At 38.3% G+C, this 20567-nt stretch overlaps 1 protein-coding gene across 2 annotated transcripts; it reads right to left on the bottom strand.

The window, feature by feature from the left end:
• Nucleotides 1-117: 117 nt before the first annotated feature.
• Nucleotides 118-3080, bottom strand: LOC110622783 (ras-related protein RABB1c). 2 transcript variants are annotated; one of them, XM_021767418.2, is made up of 6 exons: nt 2846-3079; nt 2622-2761; nt 2458-2540; nt 1909-2113; nt 1733-1801; nt 118-479 (listed from the first exon to the last, which is right to left on the bottom strand). In XM_021767418.2, the coding sequence occupies exons 1-6, from the start codon at nt 2889-2891 to the stop codon at nt 387-389; spliced, it is 636 nt and encodes a 211-aa protein (XP_021623110.1). In that variant the 5' UTR covers nt 2892-3079; the 3' UTR covers nt 118-386. The 2 variants fall into 2 exon arrangements, with proteins under 2 accessions (XP_021623110.1, XP_021623111.1); XM_021767419.2 differs by lacking the exon at nt 118-479 and adding an exon at nt 554-580 and having other exon boundaries at nt 2846-3080.
• Nucleotides 3081-20567: the final 17487 nt, after the last annotated feature.

The following is a 20567-nucleotide window of genomic DNA, read 5'->3' as shown; positions in this document are numbered from 1 at the left end:
TTTTATGGATGATGTAAATTTTAAGTTACATGCAAACCCCACCAGATGAAACTACCTTGTTTAGCTTCCCAATAACTCTGATCTACCAGTATCAAACATCAACACGTAACAAGTACATACATTAAAATAGACTTCTATATTTCACAATTCAGAGTTTCCTTCAACACTGCAAAAGAAGAAACTAATACAATCAGGCGAAATAATGGGAAAAGGAAACTAAAGCATTTGATGAATTTACAATCAATAGACGTGAAATCAAGGTGGATTGTACATGTATCACATGCCCTGCATCCTTACATATCAAAACAAGATACAATATTCAGATGCCAATGATAGAAGAAAAGTGAAAACTGGTTGCGACTCGGTATAGCAAATGAATTTGAATTTCAACTGCAGCAGCCCCTAGCTTGAGAAGCAGAGCCATCTCTGCCTCCAGAGGGCCCTGGGATTCCACCGTATCCAACTTTTATACCATAAGACTGCAAAGAACCACAACAGCGTCAGCAACACCATCTACAACTCTCATCCAGCAATATTACAATACGTCTGCATGCATGCCTCTGCATATTTATTGCCCATGCTTCATTGTTGAAAATAATGCAAATTGTCATGAAAGGTGATAACAGATTGAACTCATGAAAATTTGCGTAAAGATTGATAAGCAAACCCGGTTAATTTGAAAACCTTCTGCACGCAATCCTCATAGCACTAATCAACGGTCACTTGCATTTTTACACAACATCAACAAAGTGCAACCCCATATGTTGAGAACAACAAAGCTCGTGAAAACTTGAATAGCAGTAACATCTAACCTATCCTTAACCATTTGAATTCCCTCCAGTACCTAACTTTTGGGGCAGTAACCAATAGGTACTATATATTTTCTAAAGAAGAGAATAGCAAAAAGCAATAACCAAAGCAATTAAACCAGTATAACCATCTCCCTTGTTCTTTAGGAAGATATCTATGTTTTGAACTCATGACCCCAAATTGGGATCACTAAAGTTGCAACAATTTAGCTAACCATAATGGGTATTCTACCTTCAATTTTCAAAATCCACATAATCAATCGGCATTCAGTCAAATGGACTATAGATACTAACACTATGTTTGGGGAACCAGTATAACCATCTCCCTTGTTCTTTAGGAAGATATCTATGTTTTGAACTCATGACCCCAAATTGGGATCACTAAAGTTGCAACAATTTAGCTAACCATAATGGGTATTCTACCTTCAATTTTCAAAATCCACATAATCAATCGGCATTCAGTCAAATGGACTATAGATACTAACACTATGTTTGGGGAACTTTTAAAGGGAAAAGAAAATAAAGGGAGGAAAATAAGGAGGGAAAACATAAAGGATATTTTTCTTACCTCGTTTGGATGTTAGAAAGGAAAAAGTTTGACAAAAAACCTTTTTGACAGTAACATATCTATTTTGTCCCTTGTATTTACAATTAAAATAAATTACTATAAGTACTAAAAATATTCAATCCTTACTATTCTTTGTCTTGCAATTTAGAGAGAAAGTTACTCATAGGTTTCACATACTATTTTCCTAGCTTATTTTTCCCTCTCCTTTATTCTCCTTCTTTCCAAACAAGTGAAAGATGGAAAATCCTTATTTTCTTTCCTCCCTTATTTTCCTTTCACCCAAACAGGGTGTAAGATATGCTGAAAATATTTAGACTGCATTTGGGAATGACCATGTTAAAGAAAGAAATCTGACCTCATTTGATACATCAAAAACTCCATCCTGAATCTTCTTGTATATTGTTGCAGCGGTTTTAATAAATGCCTGCATGGAGAACCTTCCAATAAGAATATCTAATTTAAAAGATGATAAAAAAAGAGGGAATTTTTTGGCAAAACGTTCTCCAACATATGGCTACTATGTTCCTTCACCTCCTCAACATTCTGAGCAGTTTTTGCTGAGGCCTCCATGAAGATTAAACCGTGCTCCTTGGCAAATTGTTCCCCTTCTTCTGTGCTCACAGCCCTTCTATGCGCAAGATCGCACTTATTACCAATAAGCATAATTGTCATGTTTGCATTTGCGTGCTGCCTGGCGTCCTCTAGCCAGCTAGCCAAGTGATTAAAAGTTTCCCTCCTGTATAAAAAGGAAAAGGAAGTGGACATCAATATTAAGCATAGCACAAAATGGACAGAAGGCAGGCTATGCTAAGCAACTGACCAACGCCGTGTGACGAAAAAATTTAGAAATAAATAGGTCCTCCAATTGGAGACCTTAGGCAACAATAGTTTAAGGGAAGCATGTGAAGAAGCAAAGCAAATTTCAGAATTTAGTTAGTTTATTAGAGTGCCACCAGAATCATGTAGTATAATTTGCACATAAGAGAAAACCCACAATCTATCTAGAATTAACTTGCATCAAGACAGTGTAGCTGATGATTACAAACGAACAAATATAGACTCCCCAAGTACGGCACCTACCTGGTAATGTCATAGACAAGTAACGCACCAGCAGCCCCTCTATAATAGGACCTCGTAATAGATCTGAAGGACTCTTGACCCGCCTACCACATCATGAAGAAAATAAAAAAATTTGACTAATCGAAAGAAAAATAGAGAAGATGAGAATAAGTATAGAAAAAAACCGTGTCCCAAATTTGAAGTTTGATTGGTTTGTTGTCGATAGTGATCATTCGAGCCCCAAATTCAACACCTATGGTGAGGTCATGGACGGGCTGGAATCTCTTGTCTGTGAACTGAAGAAGAAGACAGGATTTCCCAACTCCTGAAATTACAATCAAATCGATCAACCACCAAAAATAATCAATCCATAAGCAGAAAGAGGAGAAGGAGATTGGTTACTACCCACCAGTATCTCCGATGATGATGTACTTGAAGAGGTATGCGTATGACATGTTTAATGAGATTTGGGATTGGAAATCGGGGAAAAGTGTTTTTGCAGAAAATGGAATGGATTTACAAAGAACTGAAGACGAAAACGGAAATTAACAGAAGATGTAAAGAAAAACTGAAAACTGATTAGTTTATGAACTGGTTTATTACGTTACTGGAGTTCTGATCCAGCGAAGCAAATACGACTTCCTTCGTTGTCATTTCCTCATTCACCAATTTATTATTGTTTTTTCTTTTTTTTTTTCTCTGGCCCACTGTGATGCGTTCTTCCTTCCTTGAATTTTATCTGATTTTTTTTTTTCAATCGAAAATGGGAAATTGGTAGAATTACCATCAAATTAAATCGATACTCTTTATAATTTATTTTATTTAAAAATTTTAATTTTTACTTTTATTTATACTTAATTATAATAATTAATCGTATAATTTGTAGAATAATTATTTTATTATTTTTATTTTTAATTATGTTACTTATTAAGTGATAGATATAAAATTAAGATAAATGAAAAATTATTTCAATTAAATGATTTAATTATTGTGTAAAAATTTTAACAATAAATAAAAAAAACAAAAAGTATTTTATTTATAGTGATTTATGTCATAATTTAATTTTTTTAATATATAACTTTTCTAAAATACCAATAAAATTAAAATAATAATCTAAATAGCCACCATAAAAACATTTAAAAGACAACTTTTTTTTTTCTTTTGCCAGAAAAAGACAATTTCATTGCCACGAGAGTTTTACCATAGTTGCACCGAACTTTTTTTATTTTAGAAAAAAAATATATAGTTTACTATTTTAAATTATTTAAAATGTTATAATTTATTTTATTAATAAAAACAACATAATATTTATTAACATATACCCTTTGCATTTATATTTTTCATATATTGTATAAACTAATACATTTTAATAATTAATTAAACATAAAATTATAATATTTGAAATCTTATTGTCATATAATTTCTTATATCGTAAGAAATCATGTATTATTAAAACATTTTTTTAATTTAATATAAACACATGTTTATTTCGAAAATAATTTTAGTGGACTGAGTTTGATATTTTGATGAGGCTAGACAAAGTATGTTTATATTAACTTGTATAATATAGATAAACATATAAATCATTCTATAATATTATAAATAAATAATTTTTTTTATTTAAATGACGGTAAACTAATAAATTAACATCAACAATTTACCTTATAAAAATATCATACTCAACTTCCAAATAAATAATATATTAATATGTGGTCTCTATATCATAGAGTATTGTAATACCCGGCTAGACTCCGGTATCGAAATTCCTACCGTCCGGTGGAATCTCGGATGTCGGAAACCTCTAGAAAGGTAAAATCATGTTTTTATAAAATGTTTTGATGTATCTTATGGTTTTAAGCAAAAAAGAAATTGAGTTTTAAATGAAAAAGACCAAGGAGACATTTCCAGGTTCGGCCACCGAACCCCAAGTTCGGCCGCCGAACGTGGGATGGTTTAGGGGGGCAAGTTAAACTTCCGAAAGTTTCAAAGGTTCGGCCGCCGAACCTCATGTTCGGCCGCCGAACTTGCATGAGTTTTGGAGGCACTTTAGGCTGCCGAAAGGTGGTCTGTCAGCCCCTATATAAGAGCCCCATGGCTGAAACGGGCGAGTTTTCTCCCCACTTTCGGCCACGGTGAGTTCTTGCTCTCCCATGGTTCATTTTAGATGTTTTTCCTTCGATCTTTCATGTTTTAACAAGCTTTATGTCGATTTGAAGATATTTGAACAAAAGAGCGAGTTTTGGAAGTTTGGAGACCAAAGAGTTGAGATCTCTCCCATCTCCAAGTTGGATCGTCTCTCCTCTTGTTCTTCAAGAGGTAAGAGTAAATCCATAGTTCCTTTAATGTTTTAAGTAAGTTTTATGAAGTTTCTTGGGGTAGAAATGCATGTGTAGGTTTATGTTGAGTTTATGGTTAAATGTGTATTTATGAGCAATGTATGTTGGATATGCATGTTTGATGTGTTGTAGATTGGGGTTTAGGATAGTTTGAAGCCCCTAGGAGCTTGTATGCTTGAGAATGCATGTTGTAGAAGAGGAAAATGCATGATTGAGTGAGTTGGGAGGCGTTTATGCATGGAGAAGCTGAGTTTCTGCCCTTTGGGAAGAACTCAGGTTTGGCAGCCGAAGGTTCTTTCGGCCGTCGAACCTGCCTTTGGTAGCATGTATCGGCTGTCGAACCCTGCCCCCGAAAGTGGAATTTCGGCTCTGGAAGGGAGTTTCGGCCGCCGAAGGTGCCGCCGAACATGCATGAGTTTCGTCTCTGGAGGGAACCTTCGGCCGCCGAAAGTGCCGCCGAAGGTGCATGACTTTCGGCTCTAGAGGGCCTTTCAGCCGCCGAACCTGCCGCCGAAAGTGCCCTATTCAGTCCTCCTTTGCATGATTTATGTGATTGTTTTAAGGTGTTTTAAGGGGTTTTTGTGGAGTATTTTAGAGTCATGTTTATGTATGTTAGGTCCCTCATTTGAGTCCACCTGTGTAGGTTCGGACCCGAGGAACCAAGGACCCCAGCAGTGAGTTCAGCTGCTTCTGAGTCTGTTAGAGCTTCAGCCAGAGGTGAGTGGAATAATTTTTTATGCTTTAAAGTAAATAAATCAATTCTTAGCATGATTCACGCATCATGAATGCCATGAGATATATTATGATGCTTGCATTAGAATTCACGAATATATTGCATTGCATATTATGCTGTTGATGTGGATGAATGTTGGATGATCCATTAGCCCTCATATGTTATGACATGATGATATGGTATGGAAGTCCAGACGTGCCTGCACTACGCCCCTGGCACTATGTAAGAGAAAGTCCGGGCGAGCCTGCACTACGCCCCCGGCACTATTGGATATGTATGTTATGATATGGAAGTCCAGGCGTGCCTGCATTACGCCCCTGGCATGATTAGACAGCATGGAAGGCTAAATGGTGACAAGTTCATCCTTGATGTGATTTGTTTGTGCTGTGACGCATTCCATGTTATCATATGTTTTAAATACTATGTTTTATTATTCTGCTCACTGGGCTCTAGAAGCTCACCCCTCTCCCTTAACCCCCAGGTTTGCAGGTACAGGGTAGACTAGGAGGTCAGCAGGAGTAGAGTCATGTATTATGTAATAGCTAAATGTGGACATGGACATGATGTAATGTAAAAGTATGATATAGAAATGTTAAGTAATGACGCTTATGAAAGTTTAGATGTAATACCCGGCAGATTCAGACATCGGAATTTCTACCGTCCGGTGGAATTCGAGGATGTCAGAGGGTTCTAAAAGGGTAAGAGAAAGGTTTTCTAAAATATTTTCAAGTATTTGAAAGGTTTAGAGTGAAAATGATTGAGTTTTGAAGAGAAAAGGCCAAGGAGGCAGAATGCAGGTTCGGCCCCCGAAAGTTAAAGTTCGGCCGCCGAAAGTCCCCTAGTTTCGGCCCCCGAAGGCAATGTTTGGCCGCCGAACGTTGCATGGTTTTGCATGCAGGTTTGGCCGCCGAACCTGAGGCGGTTGCTCATCTATAAGGGCACCGAGTGGCAGAAAAAGGGGGAGACTTCTTCTCTCCTTCTGGCCTAGGTAAGTTCTTGATCTCCTTGAAGTGTTTTCATGGTTTTTTCTTCACCTCTTTCACGGTTTTAATGAGTTTTCCCCTTGTTTTGAAAAGTGATGAGCTTTAAACAAGGTTTTGGAGTTTGATGCTTTTGAAGCTTGGTTTCTCCATATCTTTGAGTTGGAATCATACCAGCCTTTGTTCTTCAAAAGGTAAGTGTTGATCCATGGTTTTTATGATGGGTTATATGAGTTTTGTAAAGGGAAAAGGGAGCTAGGCATGAGTTTGCATGAGATGGGCATAATAGGGTTTATGAATCCTTTATGTTTGATGTGTGCCTTGTGAGCTTGTTTTGTTGGAGTTTAAGTTGTTTGAAGCTCCTTTATGCTTGTTAAAGTGTTTATGCATGTTTTAGAGGGATTTAATGTATGTATTGAGGGCTGAGCAGGTGATGGAGGGACTGGCAGGCGTCCTTGTGCACGAAACTGAGTTCTGGATGAACTCAGGTTCGGCCGCCGAAAGTCCAAGTTAGGCCGCCGAACATGCCTGACTTTCGTCTCTGGAGGAGACATTCGGCCGCCGAAGGTGCTGCCGAAGGTGCCCTGCCCAGCCTTCCTTTGCGTGTTTTGCATGCATGTTTTGAGGTGTTTTAGAGGGGTTTTGGGAAGTTGTCTAAGAAATGTTTATCTGTTGTCTAGAGTATGTTTGGTACCTCATTTAAGTCCTCCATTGTAGGATTGGACCCGAGAAAACGAGGTGTTTAGCAGTCTTCAGAGGTAGAGTTGGTCCAGAGCTAGTTAGCCCAGAGTTAGCCAAGCAGAGGCTACAGGTGAGTGGAACTAATCTGTATATGTTCAATTCAGAAATGACACGCTTCTAGCATGTTCCATGCATCATAAAATGCCATGTTTTATATTAGGTTGTATTGCATTCGTTTCACGAATTTGATGCATTGCATAAGATGATATTTGTATGGATGAATGTTGGATGATCCTTAGCCCTTGATAGAGCACAGAGTACAGATACAGAGTTATGGCATGAGGTAGCCATACCAGGTCGCTCCTGGATAGTCCAGGTCGCTCCTGGTACTATGAGATAGACAGTTTGACCTGACTCGGATAGAGAAGTCCAGGTGAGGCCTAATCGCCCCTGGCACAGTTGGCCTTGTGATAAAGTCAGGAAAGAGAAGTCCAGGTGAGGCCTAATCGCCCCTGGCAAGTTGGACATATTGTTATATGTATACAGTAAAGGGCTATTGGTGACAAGTTCATCCTTGAGGTGATATGTTTGTGATGTGATACATTTCATGAAAGCATGTAATTAATGAACTGTTTATTGTTCCTTCTCACTGGGCTGTAGTAGCTCATCCCACTCCCTTAACCCCAGTTTTGCAGGTTCTGAGATAGCTATGGGAAGTCAAAGTCAGCAAGAGTACAGAGAATAGTGATGCATGAATGTATGGTTGTAATAGCATAGTGGACATGATGTAATTAAAAGATTAGTTGTCATGTAATGTATCGATATGTACTGTCAGTTACTGGATAGACTTGTGCTTTCTCTAGTGTCTTTGCCATAGTGTGATGTATGATTAATCCCTTTGTACATGCATCCTGTTTTACGTTTCTTGATGAGAAATGTGTGAGTTGGGCTTAACGTATGGCTTTGATGAGATACCAATGGGATGTGTTACAGATAAAAAGGGTTTCAATCCCTTGACCCACAGCAGATAGTAGTCCCTGGTATAGGCCCTGAGAGCCATTTCAGATTGACATATCTGAGTAGCAGCAGTTAAGCCTACAGAGTTTTACAGGATTGTTGAGTCGTTTTGTATCATGTATGGGATTTATCAGGTACACAGAGAGTATAGTTGGCTGACTACGGGTCCCGGCGGCCTTAAGCCGATCTGGATCCTAGTGCCAGTGATGGTTCGGACCGTTACTAAGGGGTACCGGTTTCCGGGTCATTACATTAGAGTTGTGCTTGACCATAGTATTATGTTAATCCCTTTCTAGTACATAATCTTAATGTTTAATGATGATTATTGTAAACCAAACTTAATTTATGTTATGTCACCCTATTGGAGCATTGATAAGGACTCCAAGGTGGGGTTAATGTTTATGTTTATGAATAGTGCATGCACAGGTTGAGTTTGGTGATTGAATGGAAAGAAAAGTTTAAAATTTTTATGTATGTTGTTGATCATGTATGGGATTAAACATGTTCACAGGATGAATGTTTGGCTTGCTACGGGTCCCGGCGGCCTTAAGCCGATCTGGATCCTAGCGCCGGTAGCGGTCCGATTTTCGGGTCGTTACAAGTATAATGTGAGAAAAGATAGCAAGAGAAGAACGGAAGAGGAGAGAAGCTGAAGCTTCATCGGAAGGAATTGTAAATAATTTTTTTGAGTTTTTTTTGTTTTGATTAGTGCTTGATTTTCTTGTAGGTATTTTATTGTCCCCTTATCTTTAGGTATTAAGGTTTATAAACTATTTTATCGTATATTTTTGCCCTTCAGGACCTTTGATCAATGATTATATTTTCTTTTCATCGTGTAATCGTTGTTATTTTGCTATGAGTGTGCCAAAGGCATTTTTTTATTATATTTTGTATTTTTATTTTTTTTATATTCTTGTTGCTTTGTGTTCTCATTTCGAGCTTTTTGTTTAGTCTTTAACTGTAATGTTATGCTCTATTTTCTTTATTATGGAGAGGTGATACTCTTTATTTGCTAAATATGAATAGTGTGGTAATTCAGTATAAATTACCTTGATCAATTCTGTGATGGTTTCTTAATTTGATTTTTTTATTTTAGTTATATCTATTAATTTATTGTGTTGCGGATGTTTGATGATGTTTGTATTGCTGTTAATAATATTTTTCAGATAGCAAGTGAAAGCGAAAATTCTTAATATTATCACACAGTAATTATATTATTACTTGTTTTGTTGTTTGATTTTTTAGGTGATTTGCTTTTGTTTAGTTTGTTATTGTTGGTTTGATTTTACTTTATGTAGACTTGCAATGGTAATTTATATAAATTCTGTACCTTATAAGATGGTAATATATATATATATATATATTCTATCTCATAATTTTTACCTATTTTTTTAATTATTTTAAAATTATTATCCACATTTCTTTTACAAATTATAATAACATATAAATTAATTATTATAATTTTATTTTATTTTTTTTAAATTTTTTTTAAAATATATCTTAATATTTAATAAACTTTAATATATTTATTATGGTATAATAAAAAATAATAAAAGAAATTGTATTTCATACAAATTAGCTGCAAATGTTATAATTAATTTATTAGTTTATAAATATAATATTTAATAACATATACTCCTTATCATTTATACTTTTCATATGTTCCACCAACTAATACATTTTAGTAAGTGATTTAAAATAAAATTCTAATACTTTATTTCTAAAATTTAACAGACTGAAAATTTATCCATGAAACAATATTTTTCTAATTTAATAAAATTAAAATATAATAACTAAACTATTTATTTTTAAAAAATAAAATGATATAATTATTAATTTTAACATAAAGTAAAAATTAAAATATACTATATATATATATAAGCATTTTAATTATTTCAAAAATAATTAACACAAAATTAAATAAAGAAAATTTTAATTTGGCAAGTCGAAATATAGTAATTAGACTAAGAAATTTTAAAAATAAAGAAATGCATGTGTTAAGTTTGATATATCTAATGAATAAAAGATGATTTTATGAACAATATTTGGTTTTTCTCTATTATTTAGCAACTTATTAAGGTTTAATCTTGTGGCATTCTAATATGGATCTCCTCCATACTTAGTTAACTTATCAAGAATTTGTTGTGGTGTTCTCGAAGTTGGAATCACTTGGTTATCTATGTTTCTAATTATATTGGTTGGTTAGAGATGTGGTAAAGCAATTTTCGCTTAATTATCTATATTTTTAATCACATTGGTTGGTTAAGAATGTAGTAGAGCAACCTCCACTCTATTATCTATGTTTCTAATCACATTAGTTGGTTAGGAGTTTAGTAGAGTAACCTTCTGGAAGATATCTTTCTTTTGTTTTTTGTCAAGTTGTGTGACGAGATTTTTTATCACATGTTGATTCTAGATTCCGCATCAGTTGATATCAGAGCACGGTGATACATAAATTCCTATTTATCTATATTTATTTGTTTCGTAAGTTTTTTTTATATATTTTATCTTATTTTTTTTATTTCAGTTTATCTTGTAGTTTCTCTAAAAAAAAATAAAGAATTTTTTTTTCATTTTGTTGTGTGAGATTTTTTTTAAAAAAACTGAGAGATAAAAACAAAAAGAGTAAAAAAAAATTGTTTCAATTGTTTGATTAAAAAAAAAAAAGGAGAGATGTCAAAGTTTAGTACTTTATTCGCAAGTAACACTGAATTTAAAGAGAATTCCATGTATGTCGATTCAATTTTTGTCATTTGGTTGAAGATTCGAGGACGAATCTTTTTGAAGAAGGAGAAAATGATACAAGTAAAGAAATGACACGATACTTCAAAATTTTAAAATAGTAAACTCCAAATTATGACAAATCAACCTACTATCGTTTAATTCAAAATTTACAAGATGAGAACTATACTTGGGAAGCATGAGAGAATAAGAAAATAAGCAACACACTCTTCAATATGTAGACGCACAATACTATTTCAGACCCCGTAATGCATGTATGATCAAATTGCATTTAGGCCAATTTTGTTATTTTGGTATTTTAGTATTTTGTGAGATTTGTTTTAAATTAATTTGGCTTGTATTAGAAGCTAAATTCATGCCGTCCATTTAGAAAGGAGATTTCTTCAAGACAATTTAGGAAAATGATATTTAATGCAATCTAGATTTAATTATTTGATTAGATAAATTTTTTATATTGTAATTACACATTTCTACAATAGAATTAGAATTTAAAAACTATAAAAACACCCTTAAGGTGGCAGCCATAAGAAGCCAATGAATAAAAGATGATTTTATGAATAATATTTAGTTTTTCTCAATCGTTTGATATATCTTAATTTTTTTTAAAAATATTTTTTTATTTTATTTAATTATTTTTTAAAAAATTTATTTTGAATTGAAGTAAAATATTTATAGGCTTAAAAATTTTAAATACATAAAGAATTTAGATTATTTTTTTTATAATGTCATTATATTAGAGAACAATGTGAATCTTAAATTGTAAGGTGTTGTAAAATTTGTGGGGTATCTGGTTTAAAAAAATTAAAGTTAATTTATTTTGATCCTAAAAAAGGTATAAAAATGAATTTAAACTTATTAAAATTTGGCCACAACTAACTGTAGTACTCAGTTCTATAATCCTGATCTTAATTTAATTTTGATTCAATTATGGTATGTGATAACTTATGAGACTCAAACACCCCGGCCACTGCTATGTCTACGGCGAAAGGTTAGACCCGAACTTTATAATAGTCCAACACGTTAGTCCACTCTTATGAGTGGTCTGGACCTCATGCCAACCAGTCTGATCGAATAAGGCCAAAGCCAAATAGAAAAGGATTCCATTCAGCTAACTTAATAGGTCGATGAGATAGTAGATAACACATATCCGGGATCGTGCCAACATAGACGCCGGAAGAAATTAAATAGTCACCTGACAATAGAGAAAAGGACGGTATGTCCATTCGTACGACTCTGCATGATAACGTTATGTGGTACTATACAGGGTGGCGATTACATGTCACAAAATGACAAAAGGAAAAAAGGATAAAGGCAAAGGGAATGGGTCATTCAAACCAAGCTCACATACATATATCCTAATCCTACATTCTATTGGATCTCATATCATCAATTGGCGCCGTCTATGAGAACGAAGGAGATCTTTTCATCACTGGAGTTCTCATCTTCATTATATCTACTGAGATTCACATGACCAATTACGGTGAAAACCACACTGGAAACACCCTGAATGACCTAAGTTCTACTCATGAAGGACCACAGTTTTCATTTTCTAGCCCCACAGCCCCATTGAACCAGCCACTTATATTGTTTAATCCCTCGCAGAGCTTGGCAGGGACTGTGCCTAAAGCCACATTGTTTGACCAAGAGCTACAAAACATGGCTCTTCAACTCCAAAACACTGCTCATTGGTTAGGGCAAATATTGCAGCAAAGGGGACTCAATACCCCTTTGAATGTACCACCTGTGGCTGAAGGATTGAACGTTAATGAACCCTAAACTACCCTGAACCACCAAATCCCTCAACAGAGCAGTAGGAGGACAGGTGAAGGAGATGGAGAGGCCAGTGGGAAAAATGAGCTTGTGGCTAAAGCAAGGGACCAAGTGGTAAAGGAGTTCATCGAGAACAACGAAGTCGAAAGCTATTCTTCTAAGCCAGTAGGAAGAGCAGAAAGTGAAGAGTTGGAGAGAAATTACCGCCTAGAGAAGCGGCTAAAAAGAGAAGAGGCAGACATAGATCAGAAAATGGAGAGGCTGAAGGAGCAGCTACTGGCAGAACTGGGGGCACGAGAAAACAGCAACCCCCTGCTGCCGACCTCATCCTCGTTTGTGAGAAGGGTACAATAAGAAATTATTCCTAAAAAGTTCATGATGCCGCCAATGGCCGCATACGATGGCACGGGGAAGTCTCAGGAGCATGTCTTGAACTACAAGACATTCATGGAGCTTTAGACTCGCTCTGATGTTCTAATGTGCAAGGTCTTTCCTACCACCCTTACCGAACCAGCCCGAGCATGGTTTAATAGCTTGGAAGCAGGAAGGATTAAAAGCTTCATGGACCTAGCCAGCATGTTTATTAGCAAGTTCATTGCTGGGGTCCCGGTGGAGAGGAAGACTAGCTACGTAAAGACGGTCAAGTAAAGGAGAAACAAGTCCCTAAGGGATTATGTAGCTAGGTTCAACTTGAAGGCTTTGCAGATCCTCGAGCTTGATGAGGCCAGAGAGGTAGAAGCTATGTAAAAAGGGACCACCTCCCCAGAGTTTTTCGGCTCATTGTGTAGAAAGCCACCCATTACTCTAGTAGAGTTGATGAAAAGGGCAGAGAAGTACATAAGGCAAGATGACGCCTTAACTACTAATAGATTTGCTCGGGAAGCAGGAGATAGAGGAAGGCTATGGAAGACAAATGACCTGAAAGGCAAGAGTGGAGGCAAACTCGGGGGCCGAAGGTACTGAATAGGTGCCAAGGGGAAAGGAAGAAACAGAGATCATACCAACCCTGGATCCCTGAGGTAATCACTCCTTTGAATGTGTTCAGGGCCCAGGTGCTCGTGGCTGTCCAGGACAAGGACTTTATATAATGGCCCAAGCCCATGAAGGCCGATGCAAACAGAAGAGATCCGGACAAGTACTGCCAATACCATTGGACTTATGGCCATGACACTAATGATTGCTACCAATTAATAAATGAGATAGAAAGGCTCATCAAGAGAGGGCACCTCAGGAACTTTGTAAGAAGCTGGAAGAGCAGAGACTTTAACAGAACGTGGTGGCAAGGAGGCCTCATAGATAGATAGGGGGACTACTGAATGATGGCTCCAACGGGACGATCAATCGTAGGAGGAACTGGGGGTCGCATGAGCAGAAGGGGGAAGAAGAGAAGCAGGAATGGAGAAGGGAGCAGAGTCGAAATTATGCAAATAGTGGAGCACTCCCCAGTGACCATCTCCTTCTCTCTAGAAGACGCCCATGGAGTCCAAACACCTCATGATGATGCCCTGATCATAGAGCTTGTCATCCACAACTTCTAGGTTCGCAAAGTTCTATTGGATAGTGGGAGCAAGGTAAATCTACTACCCTACCAGGTCTTCCAACATATGAATATACTAGAGGAACAATTGGTCAGAGATCAAGCCCTAGTTAAGGGAATAGGAGGGATCCCCATGGCAGTAGAGGGTAAAATAAAAGTAGCCCTCACTCTAGGAGAACCACCCCTATCCCGCACTCATTATACAGTGTTCCTCATGGTAAAACTACCCCTGAATTATAATGTTATTTTGGGAAGGCCTATACTATACGACTTCAAGGCAAGGACCAGCATCCGGTACCTGACCATGAAGTTCCCAACAGAATCAGGGGTGGGCATAGTGCGAGGAAGACAGGAGGAAGCCCGAGCTGTATATCTGGCTACAATAGAAGAGTCGAGCGTCCAGTCAGAAGAAATAAACCCAGAAGTTATGGAGGTTCGAGATGAGAAGAAGGAGGCCAAGACCGAACCAGTTAATAAGCTGGAGACTTTTCCACTGTCTAAGGAAGAAGGCGACAAGGTCTTCAGTATCAATGCAGACCTTGAAAAAGACAAGAAAGAGACAACAATGGCTCTGATCAGAGGACATGCCTCAAGTTTTGCCTGGAGGCCTTCAGACATGCCAGGGATTGATCTTGAGGTGATGACCCACAAGTTAAATATCCTCCCCGGAGCCAAACCAATAAAGTAGAAGAAAATGGTGTTTGGGAAGGAGAAGCAGCAGGCTACAAGGGAAGAAGTGTAGAAGTTGGAGGAGGCCAGATTTATTAGAGAAGTCATGTACCCACAATGATTAGCCAATCCTGCACTAGTAAAAAAGACTAATGGGAAATATAAAATGTACATAGATTTTACCAACCTAAATCAGGCCTGCCCAAAAGATTATTATCCCCTTCCTGATATTAATAAAATGATCAACTCCACAACCGGTTTTGATTACTTATCGTCCATAGATGCAATGTCAAGACACCACCAGATCCCTATGGATAGGTCGGATGAAGAAAAGACCTCCTTCATCACCGAAAATTGTTATAGGGCTATGCCTTTTGGACTGAAAAATACCGAAGCAACATATCAACGATTAATGAATAAGATCTTTAAGGATCTGATAGGAAGGAATGTGGAAGTTTATGGTGATGATATAGTGGTAAAATGTCAAACCTTTCAGCAGCATCTAGCCGACCTAGAAGAAGTATTCGGAGTACTACTGTAATATCCTGCTAGACCCCGGCATCGTAATTCCTGCTTTCCGGTGGAATCTCGGATGTCGGAACCCTCTTGTAATACCCAGCTAGACTCCGGTATCGGAATTCCTATCGTCCGGTGGAATTTCGGATGTCGGGAACTTCTAGAAGGGTAAAGACATGTTTTATAAAATGTTTTCATGAATTTTAATGTTTTAAAGTATGAAACTAAATGAGTTTTTGCATGAAAATAGCATTGGAGGAAAATCCAGGTTCGGCCGCCGAAAGTCAAGTTCGGCCGCCGAACATGCATGCGTTTTGGAGGCACGTTAGGCCCCCGAAAGCATGAGTTAGGGAAGTTCAGGTTCGGCCGCCGAAAGTCAAGTTCGGCCGCCGAACATTGCATGGATGCGGAGGCACATTCGGCCCCCGAATGTGGCCTGGCCAGCCACCTATAAATGGGGCACTTAGCCGAAATGGGCGAGCTTTCTCCCATTTCCGGCCACAGCAAGCTTCCGACCTTCCTTTTGCAACTCTTGTGTTCTTCCTCCAAATCTCTACCATTTTTCTTGAGTTTTAAGCTTGCATTGAAGGTTTTGAGCTTTTAAACCAAGTTTTGGAGCTTTGGGAACTCAGGAGCTCATTTTCGTGGATCTCCAAGTTTAGGTCGTCTCCCTCTCGATCTTCAAGAGGTAAGAGCCGATCTTAAGCTCCTCATGTGTTTTAAGTAAGTTTTAAGTGATTTTATGGGGTAGAATGGCATGTATAGGGTTGTATGAGTTTTTAAGCAAATGTTAGGTTTTATGTGATTTATGAACAATGTGACATGTTTGAGTATGCTTGAAGTGTTGTAGTTGGGGTATTTGATGTTTTGAGGCCCCTAGGATCTTGTATGCATGTTTTTAAGTGAGGTATATGCATGATTGGTGAGTTTGGAGGCAAAAATGCACAAAGGAACCGAGTTTCTGCCCTTTGGCAGAAACCAGGTTCGGCAGCCGAAGGCACTTTCGGCCGCCGAACATGGCTGGGGAGGCAGGCCTTTCGGCTGCCGAAGTTGCCCCCGAAAAGAGACTTTCGTCTCTGTCTGGGACTTTCGGCCGCCGAAGGTGCCGCCGAACCTACCTGAGTTTCGTCTCTGTCCAGGACTTTCGGCCGCCGAAGGTGCCGCCGAAAGTGCCCTGTTCAGCCACTTCATGCATATCTCTATGTGATATTTTCAGGATGTTTTAGGGGGTTTTCGGGGAATATATTAGAGTTATGTTTATGTATGTTTGGTCCCTCATTGGAGTCCACCTGTGTAGGTTCGGACCCGAGGAACCAAGGACCCCAGCAGTGAGCCAGCTGCTACAGAGTTTGTCAGAGTCAGCCAGAGGTGAGTGGAACTAAGCTTAACCTTTTAAATTAAGAAATGAAATGCTTTTATCATGCTTCATGCATCATGATCATATTATAGGTTGTTTGCATTAGAATTCACGACTATGCCGCATTGTATTGTTGTGATAGATGATAGTGGATGGACATTAGGATGATTCATTAGCCTTCTATATACGAAGTCCTGTGGTGCCCATAATAGGGCCGGGCAATACGAAGACCTGTGGTGCCCATAATAGGGCCGGGCAATACGAAGTCCTGTGGTGCCCATAATAGGGCCGGGCATGGAGTTGAGGGATTTTTGAATCAGTCCATCCGTGGTGTGATTTATTTGTGCAGTGACGCATTTCATGATAGCATGTTTTAAATATTCTTTTTATAGTTCTACTCACTGGGCTTTGTAGCTCACCCCTCTCCCCTAACCCCCAGGTTTGCAGGTACGGGATAGATAGAGAAGGCAAGAAGAAAAAGTCATATGTATGTAATAGTTAGTGTGTGGACATGACAATTGTGTTATGATGAAATGTAAAAATATTCAGGATGTTATGTAATGAGGTCATTGAGGATAGAGTTGTGCTTGACCATAATATATTGTTAATCCCTTTTGTATATACATGATCTTATGTTATGATGTTTATGTAAACTAACTCAACACAGGTTGTTTTGCCTTTAAGGCTTGATGAGATCCCACAGAGGGACTATGTTATGTATATGATCAGAGTATGCACAGGTTGAGTTAGTTGATGACAGTATGTATGAAGAAAAGTTTTAATTTTTATGCATGTTGTTGATCATGTATGGGATTATACAGGTTTACAGGTTTTATGTCAGGCTTGCTACGGGTCCCGGCGGCCTTAAGTCGACCCGGATCCTAGCGCCGGTAGCGGTCCGATTTTCGGGGCGTTACACCTCTAGAAGGGTAAAATATGTTTTTCTAAAGTGTTTTCATGTGTTTTAAGGTTTTAAGTAAGAAAGAAATTGAGTTTTTGAAAGAAAATGTTTTGGAGGAGAAACCCAGGTTAGGCCGCCGAACCTCATGTTCGGCCGCCGAACATGGTGGAGTTGCGGAGGCACTTTTGGCTTCCGAAGGTGGTCTGGCCAGCCACCTATAAAAGGCCCCCTGTCCGAAAATGGGCGAGTTTTCTCTCTCTATTTTTGGGCAAGGTGAGTCTTCGCCACCCCTTTTGTCGATCTTGTGTTTCCTCCTCAAATCCTTCAAGTTTTAACAAGTTTTAGCTTGGTTTTGAAGATTTTTAAGCAAAAATCGAAGTTTTGAAGCTTGGAGACCCCGAAGCTCGATTTCTCCCATCTCCCATCTCCGAGTTTGGATCGCCTCTCCTCTCGTTTTTTAAGAGGTAAGTGGAGATCCTACCCTTCTTTTATGTTTTTAGTAAGTTTTGAGGGGTTTGAAGGGAGTTGGATGCATGATTAGGTTAGTTGTAAAATGTTAGGGTTTATGTGTGTTTAATGATGAAATGTATGATAAATATGTTGCTATGATAATGTTGTTGGGGTATAGGATAGTTTGAGACCCCTATATGCTTGTGTACATGTTTATGCATGATTGGGAGTGTTGTGCATGAGTTTGGAAGGTTTGGGAGGGAAATGTGTGAGTGAGGCTTGAGTTCTGCCATTCTGGAAGAACTTAGGTTCGGCAGCCGAAGCCATGTTTGGCCGTCGAACCTGCTTGGGGAGGCAGTTCTGGCTGCCGAACCCTGCCCCCGAAAGTTTGAACTTTCGGCTGTGGAAGGGAGTTTCGGCTGTCGAACCTGCCGCCGAAAGTGGCTGAGTTTCGGCTCTGGAGGGACTTTCGGTCGCCAAACCTACTGCCGAAAGTGCCCTGTTCAGCCTTCCTTTGCATGCTTTCTATGATTGTTTTAAGGTGTTTTAGGGGGTTTTTGGGGAGATGTTTAGAGTCTTGTTAGTGTATGTTTGGTCCCTCATTTGAGTCCACCTGTGTAGGATCAGACCCGAGGAACCGAGGACCCCAGCAGTGAGATAGCTGCTTCAGAGTCTTTTCAAAGTCAGCCTGAGGTGAGTAGAATGGATCTTTATATTTCAAAGTAAATAAATTTTGAGCATGTTCATGCATCACGAATGCCATGTTATATACTAGGTTGTTTGCATTAGAATTCATCAATATGATGCATTGCATTAATTATTGTTGATGTGGATGGATGTTGGATGATCCATTAGTCCTCGATATAATATGATATGATATGGTATAGAAGTCCAGGTCGAGGCCCATTCTACGCCCCTGGCACATTGGAATGTTATGTTATGTTAAGGGAAAGACCAATGGCCCATTCTACACCCTGGCACTATTGGAATGTGTAGAGGGCTATTGGTGACAAGTCCATCCTTGATGTGAATTGTTTGTGATGTGATGCATTTCATGAAAGCATATGTTTTAATATACTGTTTTACTATTCTGCTCACTGGGCTCTAGTAGCTCAACCCTTTCCCTTAACCCCCAGGCTTGCAGGTTCGGGATAGACCAGGATGTCAATAAGAGTAAAGGTTCTTTGGATGTAATAGTTAGTGGTGGACATGAGAAAATAATGAAAGACAATGTAATGTAAAAAGTATTGTATTTAAATGTTATGAGATTTAGTATTGTGCTTGGCCCTAATGTTATGTTAATCCCCTTTTGTACATGATCGTTATAAAACATTTTAATGTTAAGAAATGTTAGACCAAGCTTGATGTATGATATGATGTCCCACTAGAGCATTTGATGAGGGCTCTCGTGTAGAGTTTATGTTACGGTTATGATGCATGCACAGGTCAAGCTTGGTGAATGAAAAAGTTTAAAATTTTTAAATAAATGTATGATCATGTATGGGATTATCAGGTTGTATGTTAGGCTTGCTACGGGTCCCGGAGACCTTAAGTCGATCTGGATCCTAGCGCCGATAGCGATCCGATTTCGGGTCGTTACAACTACAGCAGTACAAGATGAGATTAAACCCAATAAAATGTGCCTTCTTTATCAGAGGGGAAAATTTTCTGAGCTACATGGTCAGCAGAAAGGGTATAGAGCCAAACTCGGAGAAGGTAGAAGCTGTACTGAGAATGCCTGAGCTTACCTGCGTGAAGGATATATAAAAAATTACAGAAAGAATGGTGGCACTCAACCGGTTCATGTCAAAATCAGCAGAAAGATACTTGCAATTCTTTAAAAAGCTAAGGAAAGTCTCAAATTTTGAATGGACAAAGGATTTCTAGGAAGCCTTTAGAAACCTCAAGCAATACCTCAGTTCTTCGCACGTGCTCAATAGTCCTTTAGCCGGAGAGGAACTTCTAATCTACTTGGTCGTGTCTGAATAAACTGTGAGTGTTTTGTTGGTAAGGGATGAAGCATGGGTCCAGAAGCCTATCTTCTACATTAGCAAGGTACTGAAGGATATCGAGGTCAGGTATATAAATATTGAGAAGCTGGCATTCGCCTTGTTGCTAGCAGTAAGGAAGTTTAGGGTGTATCTGGAGGGCCACCAAGGGGTGGTAATGACTTACCAACCCTTAAAGAAAATCTTGTACATGCCTGAGACCTCAGGACAAATGCTAGCCTGGTCCGTGGAAATAAGTTCATATTGTCTCATTTACCGACCTCGGACAGCCATCAAAGCCCAAGCCTTAGCTGACTTCATAGCCGAATGCTCTTTCAGCTCAGATAAAGAAGAGCGAAATGAAGCGCCATCGAGCTCGACAAAAGAGAAGGAGGGGGACCAACAGCTACACGAATTCAGATATAACCTATTTGCAGATGGAGCGTCCATCTCC

Source organism: Manihot esculenta, chromosome 9 (assembly GCF_001659605.2).
Source record: "Manihot esculenta cultivar AM560-2 chromosome 9, M.esculenta_v8, whole genome shotgun sequence".
NCBI classification, from domain to species: domain Eukaryota; kingdom Viridiplantae; phylum Streptophyta; class Magnoliopsida; order Malpighiales; family Euphorbiaceae; genus Manihot; species Manihot esculenta.
This window is presented reverse-complemented; position numbering and strand designations above follow the sequence as displayed.